This window comes from Mobula hypostoma, chromosome 1 (genome assembly GCF_963921235.1).
Source record: "Mobula hypostoma chromosome 1, sMobHyp1.1, whole genome shotgun sequence".
NCBI lineage: Eukaryota > Metazoa > Chordata > Chondrichthyes > Myliobatiformes > Myliobatidae > Mobula > Mobula hypostoma.
In genome coordinates, this window is record NC_086097.1 from 244,131,243 (window position 1) to 244,150,629 (window position 19,387).

A 19,387-nucleotide genomic window follows, 5' to 3' on the forward strand; every position below is an offset into this window, starting at 1 on the left:
GGTGTAAGGCTCTCCTTTCCTCCACTAGCCTGCAGGTCACCCTTTGGCAAGGTGTAGCACCTGCTTAGCCTCCCCACACCCCAAATCAGGGTCACGTGAAGCTATGGGAACGGGTGGTGGATGGTTGTGCGAGCAGCTGGTGCATATCACAAGTCCTGGTTATGCGACCACTGACACCAGACAGACAATCTCTGAAGAGTACTGATAACTTGTAAAGACACTGACCAGAAGAAGGCAACAGCAAACCACTTCTGTAGAAAAATTGGCCTAGGACAATCATGGTCATGGACAGATGGAAGACCATGGTCAGCCACATCATATGACACGGCACATAATGATAATGATGAAAGCAGTAGAGTCATTAAGCTCAGGAATAGGCCCTTCAGCGTGTCTTCTCTGTGCCAACTAACACCATTAATGGGTAGTAATGGGGACAATGAAATGATGGATGATCTCAATAAGTATTTTGCATCAGTCTTCACTGTGGAGGACACTAACAGTATGGTGGAAGTTCCAGGTATCAGGGGGGCAAGAAATGTGTGAAGTTACCATAACTACAGAGAAGGTTTTTTGGGAAGCTGAAACGTCTAAAGGTAGATAAGTCACCTGGACCAGATGGTGTACACCCCAGAGTTTTAAAAAAGATGGCTGAAGACCTCATGGAGGTATTAATAATGATCTTTCAAGAATCATTAGATTCTGGAATGGTTCCGGAAGACTGGAAAATTGCAAGTATCACTCCACTCTTCAAGAAGGGAGAAAGGCAGAAGACAGGAAACTATAGACCAGTTAATCTGACTTCAGTGATTGGGAAGATGTTGGAGTTTATTATTAAGGATGAGGTCTCAGGGTACTTGGAGGCACATGATAAAAATAGGCCATAGTCAGCATGGTTTCCTCAAGGGAAAATCTTGCCTGGCAAATCTGTTGGAATTACTCGAAGAAATAACAAGTAGGATAGACAAAGGGGAATGGGTTGATGTTGTGTACTTGGATTTTCAGAAGGCCCTTGACAAGGTGCCACATGTGAGGTTGCTTAACAAGCTACAAGCCCGTGGTATTATAGAAAAGATTCTAGCATGGATAAAGCAGAGGCTGATTGGCAGAAGGCAAACAGTGAGAATAAAGGGAGCCTTTTCTGGTTGGCTGCCAGTGAATAGTGGTGTTCCACAGGGGTCTGTGTTGGGACCAATTCTTTTTACGTTATATATCGATGATTTTGATGATGGAATTGATGGCTTTGTTGCAAATTTTGCAGATGATATGCAGATTGGTGGGGGGGCTGGTAATTCTGAGGAAGTAGAGAGGCTACAGAAATGGCAAATAGAACACAGTGTCGTGAACTGTATGGTCATGCACTTCGGTCAAAAAATAAAGGGGTTGACTATTTTCTAAATGGAGAGAAAAGACAAAAAACTGAGAGGCAAAGGGATTTGGGAATCCTTGTGCAGGATTTCCTGAAGGTTAATGTGCAGGTTGAGTCTGTGTTGAGGAAGGCAAATGCAATGTTAGCATTCATTTCAAGAGGACTAGAATATAAAAGCAAGGATGTAAAGTTGAAACTTTATAAAGCACTGGTGAGGCCTCACTTGGAGTATTGTGAGTTTATCTTATCTTAGAAAGGACATACTGAAACTGGAGAGGGTTCAGAGGAGGTTCAGGAAAATGATTCCAGAATTGAATGGCTTGTCATATGAAGAGCGTTTGATAGCTCTGGGTCTATAGTCACTGGAATTCAGAAGAATGATGGGTGACCTCATTGAAACCTATCAAATGGTGAAAGGACTTGATAGGATGGAAGTGGAGAGGATGTTTCTTATGGTGGGAGAGTCTAAGACCAGGGGACACAGTCTCAGAATAGAGGTATCCTCTTAGAATGAGATGAGGAGGAATTTCTTTAGTCAGAGAGTGGTGAATCTGTGGAATTCTTTACCACAGGCAGCTGTGGAGGCCAAGCCTTTATGTATATTTAAGGCAGGGTTTGCAAAATTCTTGATTGCTTAAGGCATAAAGGGATACGGGGAGAAGGCAAGAGATTGGGACTGAGGGGAAAATTGGATTAGCCATGATGAAATAGTAGAGCAGATTCGATGGGCCAAATGACCTTTTTCTGCTCCTATATCTTGTGGTTTTATTTTCTGGCATTTGATCAGTACTTGTTTATGTGTTGGTGATTCAAGATACTTCATTGTCATGATGCTTTCTGAGGATAGGGTGAGTGAGCTAGGGCTTTTCTCCTTATAGCAAAGGACAAAGAGAGGTGACTTGTTAGAGGTAGATAAGATGATAAGAGCCGTAAATAGAATGGACAACCAGAGATTTTTCCCAGGATGGAAATAGTTCATTCAAGGGGCATAATTTTAAGGTGATTGGTGGAAAGTATTGTGGGGGGGGGGTGGGATTGAGGTGCCAGAGATAAGTTCTTTACACAGAGTGGTGGGTGTGTGGAACACCCTGCCAATGAAGGCGGTAGAGGCAGATACATTAGGGGCATTTAAGAAACTTCCAGTTAGCCACAGGTATGATAGAAAACTGGAGGGATTTGTAGGAGGAAAGGGTTACATTGATCGTAGAGTCAAAGAGTCATAGAACACTAGAGCACAGAACCAGGCCCTTCTGCCCATTTGGTTCTTACTGAACTACTGATCTGTCTAGCCCATCAGCCTGTACGTTGACTACAGCTTTCCATAGCCGTCCCCTCAATGTTCCCATCCACATTTTCTTAAATGGTGGAATTGAACCCACATCCATCACTTCTGCTGGCAGCTCATTCCACCATCGCACCACCCTCTCAGTGAAGAAGTTTCCCCCCGGCAGCACCCTTGTAAATTTTCTCTGCACTCTTTCAATCTTATTGACATCTTTCCTGTCGGCAGGTGACTAAAACTGCACACAATAGGTTAAAAAGCCGGCACAACATTGTAGGTCGAAAGGCACATACTGTGCTGTAATGTTCTATGTATTATGTCACTGAGATTGAATGGTATGAGCTGTAAGGAGAAATAGGATAGGCTGGGGTTGTTTTCCCTGGAATATAGGAGACCGTGGAGTGACCTTGTAGAGCAATATAAAATCATGAGGGGCACAGTTAAAGTGCATGGTTGCAGCCTCTATCTCAAGGTAGGAGAGTCTAATACCAAAAGGTTAAGGAAAGGGGAGAAAGATTTTAAAAAGACCAAAGGGCATGTACTGTACTGTGCTGTTGTGTGCTGTAATATTCCATGTTGAAATGTTGTGAGAGCTTCTGCCTTCCCAACCCCAACCATTCTCCGGACAAAAGAATTCATCCAGAAATCGTATCCCCTACTTCAAAACCATGTGCTCTGGTTGCAGACACCTCCACCATGTGGTAAATTTCACCATTTCAACTCTTTTTATGCCCTTCATAATATTATGCAGATCTTTTGAGGAAAGCAAATCCATCCCTCCTCATCACTGAGATATCCTATTGAACGAAAGGGCATGGATTAGGATGTCAGGGCTGCCATTTTGGGCAAAGAGTAGGTGTTCCACAAAATGGTTGTGAGTGCCTGCTTGCTGTCGAGGAGACCTCACTGAGAACACCAAATGTGGTAGAAATCAGTAGACCCAGTAGATTTCTGTCTTCTTTATTGCAGAAGAAACTGCATCAAAACACCTAATATTTTAGACTCAAATGGGAGAACTACAAGTCAATCATTGGAACTGATGGGAAGGGACACAGGGATCAATGAAGAATGTGCCAAAGTTTCCCAGAGGGAATGGCCTCCTGGTCATTCATTGGTCTTGATCATTATTTAATGTGACTTTTGTCTCTCCTATCTTCTCTTTCTTTAAAAGAATGAGTGAATCTCATTGAAACCTATTGAATATTGAGAGGCCTGAACAGAGTGGATGTGGAGAGGATATTTCCACTAGTGGGAGAGTCTAGAGGGCAGAGCTTCAGAATAGAGAGATATCCACTTAGAACGGGGATGAGGAGGAATTTCTTTATGCCTCAGGATAATGAATCTGTGGAATTCATTGCCACGGACAGCTATGGAGGCCAGGTCATTGGCTCTATTTCTAACAGAAGTTGATAGGTTCATAGTCAGGATGTCAAAGGTTACAGGGAGAAGGCAGAGGTGGATAATAAACCAGAAGGATGGAAGGATGGAGCAGACTCGATGCAGCAGAGGCCTGATTCTGCTCCTATGCCTTATGGTCTTGTGGTCTTTATTTCTTCCTGTGACTATCTCCTTTATTGTTATTTTAATAATTACCTAATCTGGTTGGTAAAAAGACTGCAAAATTGTGTGCCCTTCTCTCCACAATCTCTCCAAAGAAATTTTCACCCTCACTGCATCCCTCCAAAGAAATCTCAACCTTCCTTTACCGTGGTGACTAAAGCTGAGGGGTATAGATAGTGTAAATCGAAGCAGACTTTTTCCACTGAGGTTGAGTGAGACTTGAACTAGAGGTCAGTCATAGGTTAAGGGTGAAAAGCGAAATATTTAAGGGGATCCTGAGGAGAAACTTCTTCATTCCAAGGATGGTGCAAATGTGGAATGAGCAGCCAGCGGAAGTGATGGATGCAGGTACGATGCCACGTTTAAGAGAAATTAGGGTAAGTACATGGATGGGGAGGGTAGTGAGGGCTATGGTCCAGGTGTAGGTTGCTGGAACTAGGCAGAATAATACTTCAATCAACTGTTATTACATCAACTATCCTCGTCAACTCCTCAAACAAATTCAGTAATTAGAGGCAACCTTCCCTTAATAGTTCGTGTGTCCACTTAAGTAACAGTTCTTATTTATGGGCAAAATAGCCAAATTCTGCTTCTATATCTTATGGTCTGTTTGAACCCCACCAATTTCTTAGTTTGTGCAAACCTACTAGCCACCCACTTTTTCATCCAAGTCAATAATGTAACACTGCAAACACATCTACAAGGAGAGCTGTTGCAGGAAAGCAACATCAGTCACCAGATACACTCCCACTCCAGGGCATACTCTCTTCTTGCTGCTACTATCAGGAAGAAAGTACAGGAGCCTCAGGATTCACACTGCAGGTTCAGGAACAGTTACTGCCCCTCAACAACCAACTTCTTGAACCAGATGCGATAACTTCACTCACCTCAACACTGAACTGTTTTCTCTATCCATGGACTCTCTTTCAAAGACTCCAAAACGCATGTTGTTGATATGTATTGTTTATTTATTTATTTATATTATTATTTTGTTTCAAACGATCTTTTTGTATTTGTACAATGTCTCTTGCACTTGGTTGTTTGTACATTTTTGTTGTGAGTGACTTTTCATCAATTCTACTGTGTTTACTGTGAATGCCCACAAGAAAATGTATCCCTGTGTAGTATATGGTGACATATATGTACTCTGATAATAAATTGACTTTCAACTTTGAAACAGCAGAGGTCCCAGCAATGTTCCTTGCAGAGCCGCTGGTCAAAGATTTCCAGTCAGAAAATCACCTCTCCACCACTAGCGTCTGTCGTACATGATCAAGCCAATTTTATATCTAATTTACTGGTTCACCGTAGATCATATGCCTTAAAATTCTGGATCAGCCTGCCAGGAGACACCTTGTCACGTGCTTCACTGAAGTCCATGTATACAGCATCCACTGCCCCGGCCCCCTCATTGATCAAATTTATGAGGCAGGACCTTCCCTGCACAAAGCCACAGTAACCCTGCACAAGTCCATGCTTTTCCAATTATGAGTAAGTTCTGTCTCCAATAATTTCCCCAACACTGATGTAATGATCTCTGGCATATAATTTCTTGGTTTATCCTTATTATACTCATTAAGGATGTGCTGACATTGGAGACAAATAAAAGATAAATATTACTGTGAACGTCAGTTGTAGAGTCCTTGAACACAAGTCCCTAGGTTGTAGAATCAGTTCAGAGTTGAGGTGAGTGAAGCTATCCTCACTGGTTCAGGAGACTGATAGATGTAGGGTAACGACTGTTCCTGAATCTGTTGGTATGGGACCTTAGGTTTCTGTACCTCCTGCCTAAATGGAGTAGCAAGAAGATAGTATGACCTGGGTGATGGGAGTCTTTAATAGTGTATGCTGCTTTCTTGGGGCAGCGTTCCTCGTAAATGTGCTCAGTGGTGGGAAGGGCTTTGTCCTGTGATGGACTGGGCTGTGTCTACCACTTCTGTAGACTTATCCATTCCTGGGCAAGACAAAACACAAATTGGGATAAAAACATAATACCTATATCCTAACTGACTTGCTTAGAAATCAATTATATGAACATTGAATTTTCCACTTCCCAGATCTAATGGCCAGTCTTGTACCTGTCGACCTCAGGTTCAATTCTCCCATCCTCTCCCTTCACATGGTTGTATCTGTCCCTTATTCCACCTCCCTACCTAGTTCCATCTATCATCCACTAGCTTCTTGCCCGCTCCACTACCCTTGTACTTCTATATACTGGCGCTCTGATCTTTTTTCTCTCTGTCTTGATGCATAGTCTCCATCTAAAATTTCAATGTTAATTGCTTGTCTTCATTGACACTGCTTGACCCTCTGAGTTCTTCCAGAATTCTGTATTTTTCTTTATTTCTCATTACTGCAACCCATTTTCCAAATTAGCCATGTATTGTCTGTTATTGTTTGTCATCTATATTAACGATTTGGATGATAGTATGGTAAAATGGATCAGCAAATTTGTGGCTGACGCTAAGACTGGGGGTGTAGTAGGCAACAAGGAAGGCTATTAAAGCTTTCAACAGGATCTGGACCAGCTGAAAAATGGGCTGAAAATGGCAGATGGAATTTAGTGCAGACAAGTGTGAGGTGTTGCACTTTGGGAAGACAAACCAGAATACATAGTGTGGTACTGAGGAGTGTTGTTGGGACTGAGGGACCTGGGAATACAGATCCATAATTCCTTAAAAGTGTTGTCACAGATAGACAGCGTGGTAAAGAAAGCTTTTAGCACATTGGCCTTCGTATTGAATACAGGAGATAGGAGGCCACAGTTTAAGAATAAGGGGTAGACAATTTATAAGGGAGTTGAGGAAAAACTTTTTCACACAGAGGGTTGTGGTTCTGTGGAATGCTCTGCCCCAGAAGGCAGTGGAGGCCAATTCTCTGGATTCTTTCAAAAAAGAGTTAGATAGAGCTCTTAAAGATAGTGGAGTGAAGGGATATGGGGAGAAGGCAGGAAATGGGTACTGATTGTGGATGATCAGCAATGATCACAGTGAATGGTGGTGCTGGCTCGAAGGGCTGAATGGCCTACTCCTGCACCTATTGTCTATTGTCTATTGATATTATATTGGAGTTGTATAAGACATTGGTGAGGCCTAATTTGGAGTTTTGTGTGCCATTCTGGTTACCTACCTATTAGGAAAGATAGCAATAATACACAAACAGTGCAGAGAATCTTCACAAAGATATCGCTAGGCCTTGAGGATTGGAGTTATAGGGAAAGGTTGAATAGGTTAGGGCATTGTTCTTTGGGGCATAGGAGATTTGATAGGGGTATGCAAAATTATGAGGGGTATAGATTGGGTAAATACAAACAGGTTTTTTTCCTCACTGAGGTTGGGTGATACTAGAACTAGAGGTCATGGGTTACAAGTGAAAGGTGAAATGTTTCAGGGGAACATGAGGGTTCAACAACTTCACTCAGATGGTGGTGAGCGTGTAGAAGAATGAGGGATGACCTCATTGAAACCTATCGAATGTTGAAAGGCCTCAGTAGAGTGGATGTGGGGATGATGTTTCCTATGATGAGAGAGTCTAAGACCAGAGGACACAGCTTCAGAATAGAGGGACGTCCATTTAGGTCAGGGATGAGGAGGAATTTCTTCAGCCAGAGGGTGGTGAATCTGTGGAATTTGTTGTCACAGGCAGCTATAGAGGCCAAGTCATTGGGTGTATTTGAGGTAGATGTTGATAGATTCTGATTTGTCAGAGCATGAAGGGATATGGGGAGAAGGCATGAGACTGGGGCTGAGACGAAAAATGGATGAACTGGTGGAGCAGACTTGATGGGCCGAATGCCAAATTCTGCTCCTATATCTTCTGGTCTTATAGAACAAGCTGCCAGCAGAATTGTTAGATAAGGGTTCATTTGCAGCACTTAAGAGAAGTTCGGACATGTACAAGGGTGGAAGGGGTATGGAAAGATAGACCTGTGCTGGTTGGTGGGACCAGACAAAATAACAGTTTGACATGGATTAGACGAGCTGAAGAGCCTGTTTCTCTGCTGTAGTGATCTATGTTGGGTTACCTTGAGGAAACTGTTTATCACCAATCTCACATCTACTATTGTCTCTCCTCTCCTCTCCTCTCCTCTCCTCTCCTCTCCTCACAGTAATCACTATCAGAAATTCCCTCCAATGTCGTCATATCATCGGATGTTGGTGCACAGAGTATCCGCGTATTTTGGAATGGATCACAATGTTGATCAGACTGGAAAATGTGTTATAATCAACAAAACAAGCAATACTAGAATGTAAGTATTACTTATTCCTGATGTTGAATCTCCTTTATATCAAGTTAAGTCAAGTTTATTGCCATTTAACTATATACTTGTGTACTACCAAATAAGAAAATGTTTCTCCAGACCAGGGTGTAAAGCACAGTAATACACATAACATATAACATACAATAACTTAGGAAAGTAACAATTAAATCTACAAATGAATTACACATAGATAAACAAACTAAAAGTGGATAAACTAAATATTGTAGGGTACAGAACAGATTAACTGGTGACACATCAAATGCATGTGGCAGGGAGTTCAGAAGTCTAATGGCCTGAGGGGGGGAAGCTGTTTCTCATCCTGACTGTTCCTGTCTTTATGCATCAGAGTCTCCTGCCTGATGGTAGAAAGTCAACAATGTGCTGAATGGATGGGTGGGTTTGTTGATAATACTAAGGGCCCTGTGTACACAGCACTCCTGATAAATGTCTCTTTAACTGGATGCCAGCAAAGATTTTCTTAAAGATACAACTCAGAAGCAGGCCCTTCCAGCCCGGTTACACCCATGTGACCAATTAACCCACTAATATCGTGACCCCACTAAGGAACACCAGGCCATTGTCTCCCACACCATCACCAACTTTATTCGCTCAGGGGATCTCGCATCCACTGCTACCAACCTTATAGTTCCCACACCTTGCACTTCCCGTTTCTACCTCTCACCCAAGGTCCACAAACTTGCCTGTCCTGGCAGACCTATTGTCTCAGCTTGCTCCTGCCCCACCGAACTCGTTTCTGCATACCTCGACACGGTTTTATCCCCCCTTGTTCAATCCCTTCCTACCTATGTTCGTGACACTTCTCACGCTCTTAAACTTTTCGATGATTTTAAGTTCCCTGGCCCCCACCGCTTTATTTTCACCATGGATGTCCAGTCCCTATATATTTCCATCCCCCATCAGGAAGGTCTCAAAGCTCTCCGCTTCTTTTTGGATTCCAGACCTAATCAGTTCCCCTCTACCACCACTCTGCTCTGTCTAGCGGAATTAGTCCTTACTCTTAATAATTTCTCCTTTGGCTCCTCCTACTTCCTCCAAACTAAAGGTGTAGCTATGGGCACCCGTATGGGTCCGAGCTATGCCTGCTTTTTTGTTGGCTTTGTGGAACAATCTATGTTCTGAAACTATTCTGGTATCTGTCCTCCACTTTTCCTCTGCTACATCGGCGACTGCATTGGCGGTGCTTCCTGCACGCATGCTGAGCTCGTTGACTTTATTAACTTTGCCTCCAACTTTCACCCTGCCCTCAAGTTTACCTGGTCCATTTCCGACACCTCCCTCCCCTTTCTAGATCTTTCTGTCTCTATCTCTGGAGACAGCTTATCTACTGATATCTACTATAAGCCTACTGACTCTCACAGCTATCTGGACTATTCCTCTTCTCACCCTGTCTCTTGCAAAAATGCTATCCCCTTCTCGCAATTCCTCCGTCTCTGCCGCATCTGCTCTCAGGATGAGGCTTTTCATTCCAGGACGAGCGAGATGTCCTCCTTTTTTAAAGAAAGGGGCTTCCCTTCCACCACTATCAACTCTGCTCTCAAACGCATCTCCCCCATTTCACGCACATCTGCTCTCTCTCCATCCTCCCGCCACCCCACTAGGAATAGGGTTCCCCTGGTCCTCACCTACCACCCCACCAGCCTCCAGGTCCAACATATTATTCTCCGTAACTTCCGCCACCTCCAACAGGATCCCACCACTAAGCACATCTTTCCCTCCCCCCCGTCTGCTTTCCGCAAGGATCGCTCCCTACGCGACTCCCTTGTCCATTCGTCCCCCCCATCCCTCCCCACTGATCTCCCTCCTGGCACTTATTCTTGTAAGTGGAACAAGTGCTACACATGCCCTTACACTTCCTCCCTTACCACCATTTAGGGCCCCAAACAGTCCTTCCAGGTGAGGCGACACTTCACCTGTGAGTTGGCTGGGGTGATATACTGCGTCCGGTGCTCCCGATGTGGCCTTCTATATATTGGTGAGACCCGACGCAGACTGGGAGATCGTTTTGCTGAACACCTACGTTCTGTCCGCCAGAGAAAGCAGGATCTCCCAGTGGCCACACATTTTAATTCCTCATCCCATTCCCATTCTGACATGTCTATCCACGACCTCCTCTACTGTAAAGATGAAGCCACACTCAGGTTGGAGGAACAACACCTTATATTCCGTCTGGGTAGCCTCCAACCTGATGGCATGAACACTGACTTCTCAAACTTCCACTAATGCCCCACCTCCCCCTCGTACCCCATCTGTATTTATTATATACACACATTCTTTCCCTCTCTCTCCTTTTTTGTCCCTCTGTCCCTCTGACTATACCCCTTGCCCATCCTCTGGGCTTTTCCCCCCATCCCCCTTTTCCTTCTCCTTGGGCCTCCTGTCCCATGATCCTCTCATATCCCTTTTGCCAATCACCTGTCCAGCTCTTGGCTCCATCCCTCCCCCTCCGGTCTTCTCCTATCATTTTGGATCTCCCCCTCCCCCTCCCACTTTCAAATCTCTTACTAGCTCTTCCTTCAGTTAGTCCTGACGAAGGGTCTCGGCCCAAAACGTTGACTGTACCTCTTCCTAGAGATGCTGCCTGACCTGCTGCGTTCACCAGCAACTTTGATGTGTGTTGCTTGAATTTCCAGCATCTGCAGAATTCCTCGTGTTTGTGTAACCCACTAATATGTATATCTTTGGAATGTGGGAGGAAACCCACGCCGTCACGGAAAAAGCGTACAAACTCCATACAGAGAGCGACAGGAACTGAACTCAGGTCACTGGCACAGTAAAGCATGACCATAACCGCTACACTACCGTAGATTTACATCTACCATTTTAAATTTCCTGTTTTAGATGGTAAAACTATCAGCAGCAGCGATTATAACATAACACGGAGAGAACATACAGACACGTTACAGAGTTGAACTTCGAAATCTGGAACACACCTAACTCTGTCGGGTCGTGCTAACCACTATTACCGTGGTGCCTGCACATCAAACCGTTGACACACACAGTCTGAGAATTGCATTGGAGAAGCCCGCAGGTGTCACCATGCTTCCGGTGCCAAAATAGTATGCTCACGGCTTAGTAAGTAAAGCCCCTCCAGTCTCTCCTTGCAACTGAAGTACTACATCTCCTGGTGAATCTCCTCCGTAGCCTCTCCAGTGTAATAACATCCATGCTAAACTAGAGCAACACGAATTGTGTTAATTAGGCTCAGGCCTAATTAATGTTTCACAAGCTCTTCACTCTTATATTCTACATCCCGCTAATGAAGGGACATATTGGCCTTCTAAACCAGCTTAGCCTATTTCAGGGACCCTTGGAGAGGATAAGGTCTCTGTAAATCGAATTCAGGTTTATTATCACCACCAAGTGTTGTGAAGTTTGTTGTTTTGCAACTGCAGTACAGAACAATACTATTGTTCTGTGGTGTCCCTCAGGGGTTAGTGTTGGGACCACTTCTTTTCACGTTGTATGGCAATGATTTAGATGACTGAATTGATGGCTTTGTGGCTAGGCTTGCGGACAATACAAAATTTAGGTGGAGGGTCAGGTAGTGTTGAGGAATCAGGAAGACTGCAGGAGGAATTGGATAGACTGGGAGAATGATCAATGAAGTGGCAGATAGAATATAGTGTAGAGAAGTGCATTGAAACATACAGTGAAATGCGTCTTTTGCATTAACAAACACACCCAAGGATGTGCTGGGTACAAAGTACCCAGGACATCTTCAAGAAGCAGTGTCTCAGAAAGGCAGCGTCCATTATTAAGGGCACCCAGCACCCAGGGCATGCCTTTTTCTCACTGTTACCATCAGGTAGGAGGTACAGAAGCCTGAAGGCACATACCCAGCGATTCAGGAACAGCTTCTTCCCCTCTGCCATCCGATTCCTAAACGGACATTGAACCCTTGGACATTACCTCACTTTTTAAATATACATTTGTTTTTCAGAAATTTTTAATCTATTCAATATACATATACTGTAATTGATTTGCCTATTTATTCTTTTTTCTTCTATATTATTATGTATTGCATTGAACAACTGCTGCTAAATTAGCAAATTTCACGACTCATGCTGGTGATAATGAACCTGATTCTGATTCTGTCTGCTGGTGCCGCCATGGTGTTGAGGTCAACAGAGAACACAACAAGCAACAGAACACGTTCCTTTTCTCTCTCCGCCCGCCCTTCCACCCACACACAGTCCTCCAACTCTGGCACTTGTATTGGGACCACCAAGGCTTCAGCTATCAGGCTACAGATTCCAGACTTCCAATTGACCTTCGAGTTTTGATGTTCAGTATCGACCCCCGGACAAGCTGATGACGATACCCCACGGCTTGAACTTTGCAGGCGTCGACTGCCTGGCCCTCTTCCTCCTTGTGCCTCCTGCTCACACAGGTATGCGTTGACCTGGGACAGACTGAGCACCAAGGATGTTTTTACTCATCCCCATCTCCACGTCACTGGCCTTTGATCGTGGAGTGGAGTTCTGGACTCCGGATGTCCTTCATCCCATGTCCATGTCGCTGGTCTTACGGAGCAGAGCCCTCAATTTCTAATGTCCTTCATCACTCTTTCCACTGCTGACCCCTCGATGAGGACTGTTGTGTGTTCTCCTGACTTCCCCTTCCTGAAATCCACAAAAAAATTCCTTGTGGTTCTCAAACTTCTTAGAAACTACCGTTCATCACGTGTCTTCCTGCCTATTTATCCCCTCTAAACACATCGCCTCATACCTATTTGGATTAAGTTACCTCTGCCACTGCAATCCAACAATTCATCAATAACTTGCTCCAACCCAAGACTAACCTCACTGTCAACAACAAAACTAATTTTCACGTCCAATGCAAACTAATGACACCTCCGACGTTCACATCCTGATTTCTAATGTTGTGACAAACTTCAAGCATCTCAGCTATGCACCACTGCTTATAGGTTTCCAGTCACACAGAAAAAAAACAGCCCCTCCCCGCTTCCTATTAAATTGAGGCAACCTTGGAACCAATTTGGTGAAGTGGTGAATTAAATTGGTAAATTAATTGATTTCTGTCACGAGTACTGAATCAGAATCAGGATCCGGTTTGTCGCGAGTTCAGTGAGGGCCCAAGTGCAGAGACACAGAGTAAACAGTTCACTGAGTTTTAATAAGAACTGTACTGAACATCGGAAAATAATGAACACTGGACCAAAAGGGCTACTGACTAAAATCTCTCAAGTTAACTAAAAACCAACGTAATCACTGCGGCTCGAAAGCAGTAACCTAGAACTAAATTAATACCGCTCCTTTAACAGTGTCTCATAAAATCACCGGTCTTCTTTTCCCTGGAACATGAACTGAGGGTAGCAGGGAGCGTTGTCGTCGCCGTACTTCAATGAAGATTGGATAAAACTGAACTAAAGAGAGGAGAGTTAAATAGAGTTACAAAGAAATCCTAACTGGCTAGAATATGTACATTCTCATGCAAGTGATTGCCATCTTCTTTCAATTACCCGCCTGCGAGCACACCGGAACTCTGCGGCAGTGACTCCAGTTGTGGACTGGAGGAACTCAGCAGGTCAAGCAGCTTCTATTGGAAATGAATAAATAGTCGACATTTCAGGCCAAGGTCCTTCTTCAGAACTGGAAAAGAAGGGGGAAGACGCCAGAATAAAAAGGTGGAGGGGGGAGTGTGGAAGGAGGATAGGTAGAAGGTAATAGATGAAACCAGGTGGGTGAGAAAGATAAAAACCTGGAGAGGAAGGAATCAGATAGGAGAAGAGAGTGGACTATAGGAGATAGGAAAGGAGGAGGGGACTCAGGGGGAGGTGAGAGGAGGAAAGAGGCCAGAATGGGGAATAGACTAAGAGAGGAGGGTGAAGAAAATATATTTTTTACAGGAAGAAGTCACTATTCATGCTATCAGGTTGGAGACTATCCAGACAGAACATAAGGCTTTGCCTCTCCACCCTGAGGGTGGTCTCATCATGGTACAAGATGAGGCCATGGACTGACAGGTCAGAACAGAATGGGAGTTGATTATTGACTTTAAGAGGAGGAAACCAGAGGTCCATGAACCGGTCCTCATCAGCAGATCAGAAGTGCAGGGAGTTAGCAACTTTAAATTACTGAGAGTTGTGATTTCAGAGGATCTGGAACTGCCATGACAAAGAAGACACAGCAGCGGCTCTACTTAAAAGTTTGCACAGATTCAGCATGACATCTAAAACTTTGACAAATTTCTATAGAAACGTGGTGGAGAGTTTATTGACTGGCTGCATCACAGCCTGGTGTGGAGATAGCAGTGCCCTTGAACGGGAAAAGAAAAGCTACAGAAAGCAGTAGATACGGCTCAGTTCATCATAGAGTTCCCACCATTGAGCACGTTTACACTGTCATAGGAAATCAACATCCATCAGCAAGGACCTGCACCATCCAGGTCATGCTGTCTTCTCACTGCTTGCCAACAGGAGCCTCAAGTTCCACACCAGCAGTTCAGGAACAGTTATTATAATTTTTACCCCTGAGCCATCAGTCTCTTGAACCAGAAGAAATAACTTCACCCAAATTCACTCACCCCATCATTGAACTGATTCCACAATCTATGGACTCATTTTTAAAGACTTTAAAACTCATGTTCTTGATAGTTATTGCTTGTTTATGTATTATTATTTTGTTCTTTTTGTATTTGCACAGTCTGTTGTCTTTTGCACACTGGTTATTTGTCCGCCTCTGTTGTGTGCAACTTTTCATTGATTCTACTGTGTTTCTTTCCATTTACTATAAGTGCCCACAAGAAATTGAATCTCAGGGTTGTATATGGTGACATACAGTACATGTACATTGCAAATAAATTTACATTGAACTTTGAACTTCTGATTTCTGAGCTGTGAAGCAAAGAGTTATGACACTTTCCAGTGTGACATTAGCTTTATTAGTTTGGTATGCCACCATTTGCCAGTGGGCCTGTTCCTGTGATGTGCTGTTCTATATAAAAGTAAATTCTTTTTATTTGTGCCTTTACAAGCTTGATTCCGTTCCTTGAGCCTGATAAAACAATCTAAACAGTTGCTTCTTTCCTGCTATAGTCTGATCATAATACAGAGGTTTGGCATGAGTCACTTTTATCCAGAGTTCAAGTACTTACCGGCTGTTATGCCGCTGGCGTTTAGAGCAGCAATAAAGGTCTTCCATCTCTGTCTGTCCATACCACTGTACACAGGAATAGAAGGATTCTTCACTGCTGTTTCTGTAACAATTTCTTTTTGACCAGTCAAGGCTGTTAGCTCTGAGCTGAATCCCCTTACTTGGAGGACCAATGGACCACTCTTAGTCTGGCCTCTACCCTTTGACCTGTTTGGCATGGGTGACCCTACCAAGTGCCAAAGCATAAAGCCCTGGCTCCAGCCAGCATAGCTCTCCAGCTCATTGAAGCACACAATCCTCCAAACCCTGCGAATAGGTTGTGGTCCTCCTGGAGGCAAAGTTCAAATACACATGAGTAAATAAGGACATCCATTGGGTACTTTGTGAGCAGTATAACATTAAGATCTGAGATTAGCTTTGTCTCATACAGTGAAATGCGTTATCTGCTTCAAATAAATCAATGTGGATTGTGCCGGGGTAGACTAGAATTTTCCAGCACCAACATACCATGCCTGCAGCTTACTAACCCTAACCCATATGCCTTTGGAATGAAGGAGGAAACCTACATGGTCAATGGGGAGAGATCAAAATCATATCAAATCATAGAACACAGAAATCTACAGCACAATGTTGTTCTGACCATGTAACCTACTCTAGAAACTGCCTAGAATTTCTCTAGTGCATAGCCCTCTATTTTTCAAAGCTCCATGTACCTGTCTAAGAGGCTCTTAATCAAATTCAAGTTTAATTATCTTCTAACCATACATGAATACATCTGAACAAACCAGTGTTCTTCCGGGGCTAGGGTGCAAATTATGCATATCACCTTCAAAATACTGAGCACGCAAAAAAAAAACATTTATACAGCCCAAGTCCCTGAGCAACTTGATAGTACAGTTCCCAGCAATGTACATGACTTCTTATAGACAGTGGTGGGAATTTAACCCTGATCTGTGGCTGGCACTGTACAGCGATTGTGCTAACCCCTACGCTGCCATGTGCAAGAAAATATTCTAAAGAATAGTATTAATTCCTTTTGCAGAAATGTTGATTTGATTAGTTCTATATTTTTGTATACACCAACAGACCAGAGCAAAGGTTCTCTGAGCACATCAAAGATGAGAAGACAGATGACTCCCAGAAAAGGTTCATTTTAAAGCGAGACAATTCCAGTATGGATAAAGATGACAATCAGGTATGGAATACTGTGTCAACTGTGAATCATTTTCCAGATAAAATTGAGCAACAATTGAGTTCAAGAGCCATGAGGTAATGTTCCAGCTCTGTAAAACTCTGGTTAGATTCCACTTGGAAGATTGTGTTCAGTTCTGGTTGCCTCATTATAGGAAGGATGTGAAAACTTTAGAGAGGGTGCAGACAAGGTTTACCAGGATGATGCCTGGACTAGAGGGCATGTCTTGGGCTGAGCTAGGGCTTTTCTCTTTGGAGTGAAGGAGGATGAGAGGTGACTTGATAGAGGCGTACAAGATGATGAGGCATAGATAAGATTACGTGACTATGTTTTTTTGCTTGCTGCTTTGAAGACAGAGACTTTTTCCCAGGACAGAAGTGGCTGTTATGAGGGGACATAATTTTAAGGTGATTGGAGGAAAGTATGGGGAGGGGATGTCAGAGATAATCTCTTTACACAGAACGGTAGGTACATAGAACAGTGGTGGTAGAGGCAGATACATTAGGGACATTTAAGAGAGTCTTAGAAAGGCACATGGATGATAGAGAAACGGAGGGCTCTGTAGGAGGGAAGGGGTAGATGGATCTTAGAGTAGGTTATAACACAACATCGTGTGCCGAAGAGTCTGTACTGTAGTGTTCAATGCTCTATGTTCTAAATTTTTTAATCCCCACTCAATCAGTTAATCTGCTGTACATATGATGGCAGATCTGTGTACTTTAATTAATCTGCTCTAAATCGATTGGATGGGGTTTTAAACTGGTTTATGTGTAAATAAATAGTATTTCATATCCTTTCAGGAAATGTTTATCTTGCAGCAAAATAGGATTCATCCATTTAGAGATGATAGAAGAAGTAAATCAATTGAGGAGAGAGAAGAGGAGTATCATCGAGTAAGAGAGAGAATTTTTGCACAAGATGTAAGTAATTTCTCCGCTAGCCTCATCCCCCATTTACACAGGGATGTCAAATTAAGTCCGGATTAGCTGATCTGAATTGAATTTGGCCTCCCTAGCGTTTGCACTCACCTCTACCCTGCACCAGTGCATGCGTCTGAACAGGATTAAGTCACCTGTCTGAGGTATGTGCTGCCTCATCGGCCGGAACAAGAGTTCAGCGGAGGTTTACGTTGGACTGCTTACACCTCGTCTAATTCAGACCTCTGGATTTAAACCAGCAATGAGTGAGAGAGAGAGATTTTAGGGAGCCTTTACCTCGTGGTATGTCGATTGTAAACATTTAATTGTTGAACGTGAACAGCTGTAAATTCAAAGAATTTTATATTTACAGTTGTGGTGTAAACGGGGCTGTAGCTAAGGCTAAAGTCGTAACTAGGTAGAGGAGACCTAGCTAATGTCGCAAATAAGTAGAGCGTCAATAAAGTTCAGTATTACATATCAGGTGGCAGGGTAGAGATGCGTCTCTGCCAAAGGAGATGTAAGACGTTCTTTCTGCTAGCCTGCAGGTCTCTCTTGAGCAAGGTGTAACACCTGCTTATCCCCCCTACCCTCCGATCAGGGCCATGTGAACAGGTGGTGGATGGTCATATGAGCAGAGGGTGCATATCACAAGTCTTGTATGCAGCCACTGGCGCCAGGCAGACAGTCTCTGAAGAGTATTGATAATGAATGGGGTCACTTGTCCTGTAAAGACACTGCCCAGAAGAAGGCAATGGCAAACCTTTTTCATAGGATTTGTCAGGAACATTCATGGTCTTGGAAAGACCTTGATCACACACATCATATGACATTGGAGATGGGAAATGTATTGAGTACAGAAGATGGAATGTTATACTGAAATTGTGAGGCCTAATTTGGAGTACTGTGTGCAGCTTTGGTCACCTACCAACAGGAAAGATACACATTACAAAATTCTGATTGATAAATGCATGTTGAAAACAACTGAAGAATCTACTCAAGACATTCTGCAGACCCCGCTGGAAATCCAAAGCAACACACATAAAATGCTGGAGGAACACAGCCAGTCAAGTAGCATCTATGGAGGATAATAAATGGTCGATGTTTCAGACCAAGAACCCTTGTCAGAACTGACAGGGATTACTCTAACCTCTGGTAATTTCTCTCTCCTTCCCCTTCTTTCCTTTTCCATTCCTCATTCTGGCTCCCCCTTATCCCTTCTCTTCTCCGCCCCTTTCTCACACGGTCCACTCTGTGCTCTCCTATCAGATCCCTTCTTCTTCTGCCCTTTATCTCTTCCACCTATCAACTTCCAGTTTCTTACATCATCCCCACCTCCCCCATCCGCCCACTTCCCCTCTGACCTGGTCTCTCCTATCACCTGCCAGCTTGTACTCCTTCCCCTCCCCTCACCTTATTCTGGTTCATTCCCCTCTCGTTTCCAATCCTGAAGAAGGATCTTGTCCTGAAACGACAACTATTTATAGATGCTGCTGACCTCCTGAGTTCCTCCGGCATTTTGTGTGTTGTTCTGAAGAATTTACACAACAGTTGATGTTGGAAGTTATCTAATAGTATTCAACTCGTGAAGCGTTAGGTTAAAAATTCACAAATGAAAGCTTTTGGTTGTTAATCAATCCATTTCAAACAATCATTAGTGAATTTTAGATGGA

At 43.6% G+C, this 19,387-nt stretch overlaps 1 protein-coding gene across 9 annotated transcripts in view; it reads left to right on the forward strand.

Annotated features, from left to right (window-relative positions):
• The window catches only part of arpp21 (cAMP-regulated phosphoprotein, 21), a 414,287-nt gene that overhangs the window by 281,040 nt on the left and 113,860 nt on the right, over window positions 1-19,387 (forward strand). For 5 of the 9 annotated variants that reach the window (XM_063066324.1, XM_063066333.1, XM_063066342.1 and 2 more), the window contains 3 exons: window positions 8,317-8,457; window positions 16,692-16,800; window positions 17,598-17,717. In XM_063066324.1, coding sequence (XP_062922394.1) covers window positions 8,317-8,457; window positions 16,692-16,800; window positions 17,598-17,717 — 370 coding nt within the window. The remainder of the gene's footprint in view (window positions 1-8,316; window positions 8,458-16,691; window positions 16,801-17,597; window positions 17,718-19,387) is intronic. The other 4 variants (XM_063066355.1, XM_063066360.1, XM_063066365.1 and 1 more) reach the window with 2 other exon arrangements.